General features: G+C 42.1%; 1 protein-coding gene across 1 annotated transcript in view; it reads right to left on the bottom strand.

Moving 5' to 3' along the window:
- LOC121378627 (cGMP-dependent protein kinase 1-like) overlaps window positions 1-9,967 on the bottom strand; it is a 181,469-nt gene extending 171,502 nt beyond the window's left edge. Inside the window, exon 1 of the mRNA XM_041506891.1 lies at window positions 9,512-9,967. Within this exon, the coding sequence (XP_041362825.1) occupies window positions 9,512-9,777 (266 nt within the window). The 5' untranslated portion in view covers window positions 9,778-9,967. The remainder of the gene's footprint in view (window positions 1-9,511) is intronic.
- Window positions 9,968-10,811: the final 844 nt, after the last annotated feature.

Below are 10,811 nucleotides of genomic sequence, written 5' to 3'. Positions count from 1 at the left end.
AGCAAAACCAAAAACAAGAAGCAACTAATTGTACAAATATACAAATTTAAATATACTCAGTCAAATTAAAAATCTAAAATTTGAATAAAGTCCATGAGTGTTGAAAGCGGGTATTTTTCAGGAATAAATTGTAATGGCAATGTCAACACTCCATTTGAAGCCCATCACAGCCCACGTGACCCGATCCATAGCACATGCACAGCACCATTGAAGCAAAAGTGGTTTTGCACGTGCCACTGGTCACTACAATAGCACACGTGTTTTCATCGTCAGTAGTATAACACAACGAAAAAACACGTTAAAACGATAATTGTTACGACCCGTTTCGATGCCACGCCTTACAAATGTGCAGCGTGAACGTCAGTAGCTGACGTTGCAAGGGCGTTGGGTTGCAGTCGACAGGCAAGTTATGATCTGTGGACACGAGTACAACAAACGGGCACCACCGCTGATCGCCCCCGACCAGGCACACCACGTGTGACGTCATAGGAAGATGGCCGTCATATTGTGTTACGTCACTTCCGCAGCCGTTTCAAGACAGCTACAGCAACCAGTAATGAACTTTTCAAATGTCGGGTATCCGCACAAACGATCCGATCTCGGCTGCGAACCGCTCACCTCCACGCACGGCACCTATATGTTGGACCCATTTTAACCCAATTTCATCGACGTCAGCGTCAACTGTTGGCACAACGCCACTTAAGACGGATGTTTAGCGATGAATCAAGATTCACACTGCGATTTGCCGATGGCAGGCAGAGGGTTTGGAGATGACGTGGTGAACGTCATGCTCAGTCTTGTGTCGGTGAAGTTGACAGATTCGGAGGCGGAAGTATAATGGTTTGGGGTGCTTTCTGTGGAAATGGCCGTTCTCGACTTCAAGCCATCCGTGGCAACCTCAACGCTGCTGCATACCGCGACCAGGTGCTGGCACAGGAACTTGTGCCCTTCATAGCAGCTCATGGTCCAGCTCTGATTTTTCAGCATGACAACGCCAGACCCCACACGGCCATTTTAACAAGGGATTACCCGAGGAACGCGGACATCAATGTCATGGATTGACCTTCAAGGTCGCCCGACCTGAATCCCATCGAACACGTCTAGGATGTGCTGGGAAGACGCCTGCGCATTCTCAGGATCCCTCCACGTGCTTTGCAGAAACTTGGTGTTGCATTAGTGGAACAACGGCGCCGTATACCTAATGCAGTCTTTACACGCATCAGGCAGCCAATGAAGACGCGTTGCCTTGCAGTTGTGGGTACACATGGAAGGCATACATGCTATTGAACCTGTGATTTCATCAGACGATCCTGCTTGTGAATGACCATTTTGACTGTTTGTGGTTTTGACGAATGCTGTGGGCGTATCAAACAGATTTTTGACTCAACATTTATTCCTATTCTTTCTGTGGACGTCATACAATAAAAACTATCTTATTTAACACGTTTTATTTGCTAATTGGGCAAGATGAAACGGTTTTTACTTTGACTCAGTATATAAAGTATACAAATACAACATACAGAATTGTTTTTAAGCACCCACATAAACAACAACATAAAAAACCACAATTAAATTTTGGAGTTATTTGAAATGAAACCATAATGGAATTAAATACAAACAAAATGTTTGAGAATCACCCATACGAACGAAAAGAAAAGCAAGTGTGAGTGTGCCATGACTCAACGGGTAATTGTGTCTGGTTCACGAAGTTTCCGTCATCCAGTTATTATCCAGACTATCATCCGTAGCTTCATCACGAAGCTTCCGCCATCCAGTTGTTATACACACTATCATCTGTAGCTTCATCACGAAGCTTCCGTCATCCAGTTATTATACAGACTATCATCTGTAGCTTCAGCACGAAGCTTCCGTCATCCAGTTGTTATACACACTATCATCTGTAGCTTCATCACGAAGCTTCCGTCATCCAGTTATTATACACACTACCATATGTAGCTTCAGCACGAAGTTTCCGTCATCCAGGTATTATACAGACTATCATCTGTAGCTTCATCACGAAGTTTCCGTCATCCAGTTATTATACAGACTATAACCTATGGCTGCATACTAGGTTCATTCGTGTATGTCGGTAATTCCTAGAATTTTCAGTGCCGGACTAACAACATTGATATTTAAATAGCATTACATGTGCATATATACATGTGTAATAAGCGAAGTCTAAACCACTCCCTGCTACAAAAAGGTGGGTTTTTTTCAATGTATTTTACGGGGGGGGGGGGGGGGGGGGGGGGGAGCATGACTCTACCCTCTATAAACTTCGGTCGCCAAAGTTGACTTGAACTTTTTAACTTGTCCCTATACCACTAAGGTTTTAGGCATGTCCATCCCGGGCCCTCTCTCTGGATAGCCAAGGACTTGACCCGGAACAGAAAATAATTGGTGCGATTTAGAATTTTGCATTAACAATGGAAGGGGAGTCGCTAAGGTACATTGCCACATATAGTACAACAACACAATGGTAATTACATAGATAGATATACATATGGTCCAAAGTCCCCTCACAATAATAAATATTAGTAATACAACAAACCCCCCAACTATATTACAATGGTTAACTGTCGCCGGTATATAAACACCGTCAATCACAAAATGCCGTCTATATCCGCGAGCCACAACTGTTACAATATTATTGATATGAGGCTTTTTTTTTTTTTTACGATGTTTGATATTTATTTCTCTCGCGGAGGACTGGCGGGTTGGTCTGTCTCTTCCAGTGTGACATAATGTATAAAAGACGTCAACGTGTAGCGGTGAACAGTCGCACGCCTGTCGTGTTGCGCTCGGCAATATGACAGCGCGAAAACAGCCCGGGGCGCGTTACAAGCGGTCAGATAGCCGGTGACGATAAATTGCTCTTTGATATCAGCCCATTACGGAGAGGGACTCGAGAGGTCTTTATCCAACATCTCCGTCCACAGCCGGCTGTACTAACAGTCGTACGGAGCTCGTGAAGTATCAGTGTTATTGTACTTTAATCACAGCCACATACTGTTTATAATTCAGGGCCCGAATTGAGTGGAAGTTCTAGCGAATTAGGTGTTTGTAGTGACTTAGCAGGTCGGTCCTGGTATCAACCTCCTTCATTTTTCATCATGAAGTGATCTCATTCATTCATTCATTCATTCAACCATTCGTTCATTCATTTATTATGTCCTTTTGTGTCGAGTCTGTCTGTCATGGAGAGGAAACCCGCTACATTATTCCATTAGTAGCAAGATATCTTTTATATACACCAACCCACAGACAGGATAGCACTAACCACGACCCTTGATATACCAGTCGTGGTGCACTGGCTGCAACGAGAAATTACCCAATGGCCCACTGACGGGGATCGATCCTAGACAGACCGCGCATCAGGCGTGCACTTTAGCACTGGGCTAGTCCCGTCCAACCTACATGTAAATTCACATTACGAAAGGTACTGGCCAGTTGTTCAATGGTTGATAGTGCAGGACTCTAATCCTCGAACCTCTCTACAGCTGTTCAGTGGTTGATAGTGCAGGACTCTAATCCTCGAACCTCTCTACAGCTGTTCAGTGGTTGATAGTGCAGGACTCTAATCCTCGAACCTCTCTACAGCTGTTCAATGGTTGATAGTGCAGGACTCTAATCCTCGAACCTATCTACAGCTCTCTTGAACAACATGTCTTTTTGCATTGCACTGAGAGAGCGCAAAGTTGCGAGAGTTTTAGCTATTCGGCTACAGGTGTATTTTAACGTGTATCAGTGCAAACTACGCCAAACTTTTGTGGTGTCTGGGTTTATTTCCCAACTCCTATGCATGTGTGCTGTCTAGAAAACAGTCACACTTCTATGGTTTATTCCCAACTCCTATACAAGTATGCTGTCTAGAAAACAGCCATCACCTCTATGGTTCATTCACAACTCCTGTGTGCTGTCTAGAAAACAGCCATCACTTCTATGGTTGCATTCCCAACTCCTATGCAAGTGTGCTGTCTAGAAAATAGCCATCACTTCTATGGTTGATTCCCAACTCCTGAGCAAGTGTGCTGTCTAGAAAATAGCCATCACCTCTATGGTTTATTCCCAACTCCTGAGCAAGTGTGCTGTCTAGAAAACAGCCATCACCTCTATGGGTCATTCCCAACTCCTGTGCAAGTGTGCTGTCTAAAAAACAGCCATCACCTCTATGGGTCATTCCCAACTCCTGAGCAAGTGTGCTGTCTAGCAAGTGTGCTGTCTAAAAACAGCCATCACCTCTATGGGTCATTCCCAACTCCTGTGCAAGTGTGCTGTCTAAAAACAGCCATCACCTCTATGGGTCATTCCCAACTCCTGTGCAAGTGTGCTGTCTAAAAAACAGCCATCACCTCTATGGGTCATTCCCAACTCCTATGCAAGTGTGCTGTCTAGAAAACCGAGCTGTACTCTTCCAGCTCATGTGAGCTGTACTCTAGCATCAGCTCGTCACTGTGACAGACACGTTCCCACTCTGCCAAGACGGACAGTTTTAGTGCTCCGTGTAATTCTCCAGACTGCAGTGCGATGAGTAATGCTGCAATTAAAACATTACACGCCAAACAAACACCACTAACTGCATGGTAACGAGCGTCAAGCATTGTACGAGACAGACGGTTATGAGTGTGAGATATTACAACGGGTAACGTGCACGGCCAGAGAGTTCAGCTAATGGTCAGACATAAAAGCATTCTGGTCTTGGACAGCGGTTCTAGCTGCTCAATTACACCACTTGAGCATCTTGATTTATTAATCATCGGCTATTGTATGTCAAACATTTGGTCATTTTGACGTATAGTCTTAGAGAGGAAACCAGCTACATTGTTTTCCATTAGTAGCAAGGATTCTTTTATATGCATCATCCTACATACCACGGCCTTTGATATACCATTCGTGGTGCACTGCTGGAACGAGAAATAGGCCAATGGCACGTTGACAGAATTCCGATGTAAATCTTTGGTGACACGATATTGGCTTCATCGTCTTCCAGAGTATTAGTAGATACTGGGTTCGCCCCCTCCCCCCTCCCCCCGAGGTGTTTTAAATGTTCAGTGAGGATATTTGAAGCCACCGCATTGATGTTTCTTTCAGTAACCTTTTATTTTTCTTCTTATGTTTTCGTGCTTATATCCAATTAAGGTTTAAGACTGCCTGCTCAGGACAGATGGTTAATGGTTAGTGGTTAGTTGTTAGTTGTAGTTGTTAGTGGTTAGTGAGAGAGCATTGGGCGGAGTCACCTTACCGGTACCGAGAGGTGAACCCTGCACCTAGCAGCCTTGAGTCCGATGGCTTAACTACACCACCCAGGCCGGTCTCATTTACCTCTAACTAACCATTGACCTACTGTCCTCAACAGACGGGCAAATTAGAAGGCGTGTGTGTTCTGGACAGCGTGCTTGAACCTTAGTTGCAGATAACCATGAAAGTCAAGTTAGTAAAAAGAAAAGGAAAGAGCTATATTATGGTGTACGTGAACTACGTATCACACAACAGGAGGTGAAAGTCATTAACTAATGACCGTTACTAAAATAGACCGCCTGAAACGCTTCGTTTAGCTTATTGTTGATGGGAAATAAATAGTTACAGCTAAACTTGTATACAACTTGTATATAACGACCAAGCAAGGTCGGCGTGGTAAACAGGTAAACTAAAACCACGGCTCGTGCGTCCTGTAGACAGGTGACTATTTATAAAGTACAGGCCCCACCGAGGATGTTGTTTGGTTGTTGTGATTTGTGGGTTGTTTTTATCATATAATTATAATCATCAATTTAAAGAAACATTTTCTTTCAACACCAAATCAATTTATGGTATTCAAAACGTGTAAATTCTGCGGCATTATAAAATGAGATATGTTTGCTATGCGTCGTATGTCACCTGTATACAAGTAATTAAATCTGTCACAGAAATTAACATGGAGTGTCAGAAAGCATGATACATATATAGAGAAACCAGCGGAAACAGTCACTTGTATAATGAGGACATCAAAACACATATAATAAATACAGCACACATTAAAATTATTAAGCCTAGTTTCCGTGGAATGTACCTTTTATTTGTTCACTTATAAACATTCGGAACTATTACAGGCACCATGACCAGAAAATAAATGGATTTATCAATATTGCTAATATTAATAAGACGTTTGTAATAGACAGTTTTACGAATAACAAGATGTCACAGCCGAAAATATTTGTCAGTGTCCAGTAGCTAAGTTCAATGACAATAACCTTATAAAACGGACACCTGTTTAAGAGGGCATGTTTTAATATTGCCCTAGGTGACAGCATGTATCATTCCAACCTCAGTTGTTCTATGCTTATATCCAGTTGTCGACAAATGTTTCAGAAAGCTACTATCCCTCACAGCCGTGTGTTTTATAGTAATATAGTTGGACATGTCCAATAACCCAGACAAAACATGCACTAGCCAGGACCGAGGGTTAGGGGCTTTGTCGAAGCCTGCTATATCGAACTAAAGTCGAAGCTCTTCGTTGTTAGCATGCAGGAAAGGAAGAAGGTAGGATACAATGGATACAGTTGATCTAACTGAAGAATAACGACTTTAAAGGTAGGATACAATGGATACAGTTGATCTAACTGAAGAATAACGACTTTAAAGGTAGGATACAATGGATACAGTTGATCTAACTGAAGAATAACGACTTTAAAGGAAGAAGGTAGGATACAATGGATACAGTTGATCTAACTGAAGAATAACGACTTTAAAGGTAGGATACAATGGATACAGTTGATCTAACTGAAGAATAACGACTTTAAAGGAGACAGGTTTAGAAATGGCAAGAGAGGAGGAAAGGAGTAAGGGAAGACAACAGTGTGCGTCCAATGCTTTAACCCCTATAGGTCCGAGACTGATAGTTTACACAGGGTTAACCCCTATAGGTCCGAGACTGATAGTTTACACAGGGTTTAACCCCTATAGGCCCGAGACTGATAGTTTAACACAGGTTTAACCCCTATAGGTCCGAGACTGATAGTTTACACATGGTTTAACCCCTATAGGTCCGAGACTGATAGTTTAACACATGTTTAACCCCTATAGGTCCGAGACTGATAGTTTAACACAGGTTTAACCCCTATAGGTCCGAGACTGGTAGTTTAACACAGGTTTAACCCCTATAGGTCCGAGACTGATAGTTTACACAGGGTTAACCCCTATAGGTCCGAGACTGATAGTTTACACATGGTTTAACCCCTATAGGTCCGAGACTGGTAGTTTAACACAGGTTTAACCCCTATAGGTCTGACACTGATAGTTTAACACAGATATAATACCTATAGGTCCGACACTGATAGTTTACACATGTTTAATACCTATAGGTCCGAGACTGGTAGTTTAACACAGGTTTAACACCCATAGGTCCGAGACTGGTAGTTTAACACAGGTTTAACACCCATAGGTCCGAGACTGGTAGTTTAACACAGGTTTAACCCCTATAGGTCCGAGACTGGTAGTTTAACACAGGTTTAACACCCATAGGTCCGAGACTGGTAGTTTAACACAGGTTTAACCCCTATAGGTCCGAGACTGGTGGTTTACACAGGTTTAACACCTATAGGTCCGAGACTGGTAGTTTAACACAGGTTTAACACCCATAGGTCCGAGACTGGTAGTTTAACACAGGTTTAACACCCATAGGTCCGAGACTGGTAGTTTAACACAGGTTTAACACCCATAGGTCCGAGACTGGTAGTTTAACACAGGTTTAACACCCATAGGTCCGAGACTGGTAGTTTAACACAGGTTTAACACCCATAGGTCCGAGACTGGTAGTTTACACAGGTTTAACACCTATAGGTCCGAGACTGGTGGTTTACACAGGTTTAACACCTATAGGTCCGAGACTGGTAGTTTAACACAGGTTTAACACCCATAGGTCCGAGACTGGTAGTTTAACACAGGTTTAACACCTATAGGTCCGAGACTGGTAGTTTACACAGGTTTAACACCCATAGGTCCGAGACTGGTAGTTTAACACAGGTTTAACACCCATAGGTCCGAGACTGGTAGTTTAGTTTAACACCTATAGGTCCGAGACTGGTAGTTTACACAGGTTTAACACCAGTGTGTGTTGAAATGAGTGGACATCAAACGGTCCATCATGTCAAGTACTGCCAGTAAAACGAGTACTACAGGGTAGAGTGTGAGAAGGTCGCAAATAACTTGAAATTGCCAACAGAGGCACACAAATAAGATATCGGTTACAATGTTTGGCTCTAAATAGATGAACACGCCTTCGGGCAGGGCAATAAATCACAAAATATTCCCAGGCTATAACAACTCGTAATGCGGAACGGAACGACATATTACCGAATTCACATCAACTCTATGAGATATCGGGCATCACCTATAATCGATCATGTATTGGAAAGAAAATAAGTGTGTTCTCAGAGAATGAAAACAATAGGAATAAAGCACCAGCATGATGTACTGTTATAGTAAATGCAGCTCAGGCGGTGTGACCGCGTGCACTATGTATCTGGTTTATTACAGTGAATAACAACTTCGTGACACCACAATCAAACTGATGTTGCATACAATGCAAACGGAAGTGAAAATGAATTAATACATTTGCGTATACACTCACAGCATACTATTTGTTTGGTGTATGAAGAGTTTAACACATACATTGTAAAATCATCAACAAAAACCCCCAACAATTAATAAAGTAAATAAATAAAAATAAAAATAAATAAAAATAAAATAAACTCAAAACAGCCCCACCAAAAAACCCCCCAAAAAAACAAACCAAAAAAACAAAAAAAACAAGCAAAAAACAAACAAAAAACCCATACAAAAACTAAAAAAAAAAAACACACAATAAAAACAGACCCCAACCCCAACGACTAACCAACAACAACAACAATCTTTAAATGCTCGATTTCCTTGGCTCATGAAAACTAATACTGTTAATCACCAAATCGTAAACTATATACAAATTATAATTTATGTTCAATACTCAATATTCCCAAAGGTGAAATACTCACTATTTGTAGACTAAGCATTTCAGTGTTTATCATGTAAATACTCAATATTTCCAGAGGTAAATTAGCAATAATTTAAAGGTAAATCCTCAATATTTGCCAAGGTAAATGAAATATTACTGTTTTCCGTTCAAAAACGACTGGACGTTGATACTGTGAGCCGCTGTTCCAGTTAAAGATTACAAACAAAGTTCTACATGATAAGATTGTGGGATGCAGTTCTAAATGTAAGTGTGTTGCTTTGATCTGGTTACCGTCAACTGTTAGCTGTTGTCAGCAGTGATTCTAATTCTGACTGCCTAGTTTTACCATGTGTGCACTTACAAGCACCTGCCTCGAGTCTTCAAATCAAGAACTGTGAGATGTAACACACTAATTGCGTATAGTTTGGGTCCAGTCTCTTGATGTGTAAACCAACTCCCATTAACACGGGTCAAAATCAAGTATTACACAAACAACGTATTAAATTATATTTAATGCACGTTAATGAAAGTTGTACGACTTACCTGTTTGATTTGGAATATTTCCTGAATCCCTGTTTCGATATGTCGTTGATGGACTGCAGCATCTGGGGCTCGGCACTGATTCCCTGGGCCCGCTGTTTCCTGGGGCCCACGATGAGTGGGGCCTGGGGCAGCACGGACTGGAACTTGTCCAGCTTGCTCTTCAGGAGTAGGATTTTCTCGTCCCTCTCTTCAAGGAGCTGCTGTAACTCCCTGATTTTCTCATCCTTCACTCGCAGTAAGTTCTCCAACTCTTGGAGATTTCCCATTTTTCAAAAATCGTACGCAAACTTCCGCTGGTTAATCCGTTGCGTTTTAATCTCTAGTTAACACAGTATCCTCGCCTCCCCATAGCCGCCAAGTTTGAAAACACGACTCCTGACGAGCTATTAACACACGAGAAGATCGCTAGCGCTACTCAAATGACTTACGGTAGTACCTTCCCCCAGTGTTGCCTTACGTCTGCTACAGACCAGTGAATACGCACGCTCTGTCGATCACATGACCTACTAGTGGGCTATATCTGTGCTATACGGTGAAGGGAGGTAATCTGTGCAGTAGATATCACCTGTGAAATATGTAAACACAGCCACCTGTTTCGTATTGTGATAACATGCAGAATGGAACAAGATCCTGTTGTGATGTGGTGCGGGTGAGAAACAGAATGCAACACATTGTATCAATACAAACAGAGATATACTGGCATTAGCTGTTACCAGTAAGCCATATCTTTTAAGGCCAGGTAGGTATTGGGTTCGTATATCGGTGCTCGACCCCATCAGAGTGAATTTTAACGGCTCACTAGTGAGGTTAGAACCGACTATACTGACGTCTCTCTAAGTAACCCACAACAATTAACAGGTAACCATTAACAGCGTTATTAAACCTCAATTCTACCGTGACTGACTAATTTCACAATTATTGCAAACGCGTTCGGTTTTAAAAAAACATTGAGCCTTATTAAATCCACGATAACCTACTTAAAAAATGAAATGAGAATATGTTTATCTCCTAATTGAATATGAAAGTAATGTTAAAATGAATTTAAAAATAGATGTATTGGCATCGGCGGTGCAGTGGTTAAGCCATTGGCCCTAAGACTGGTAGGCAGTGAGTTCGCACCCCAGTACCGGCCCCAGCTGAAGGTGTAAGGCTACTACATGGACTTCTATCTAACTAACCACGAACCAGCAGTGCACGTCCAGGCCATAGAGTCCACATAGCAGAGATATGTGTGCCAAGGACAGCGTGCTTGAACCTGAATGTGATATATAAGGACGACACTCAATTTTAAATGTACATT

This window comes from Gigantopelta aegis, chromosome 8, assembly GCF_016097555.1.
Source record: "Gigantopelta aegis isolate Gae_Host chromosome 8, Gae_host_genome, whole genome shotgun sequence".
In the NCBI taxonomy this organism is placed as follows: domain Eukaryota; kingdom Metazoa; phylum Mollusca; class Gastropoda; order Neomphalida; family Peltospiridae; genus Gigantopelta; species Gigantopelta aegis.
The sequence above is the reverse complement of the archived record's forward strand: the minus strand, read 5'-3'. Positions and strand labels throughout refer to the sequence as shown.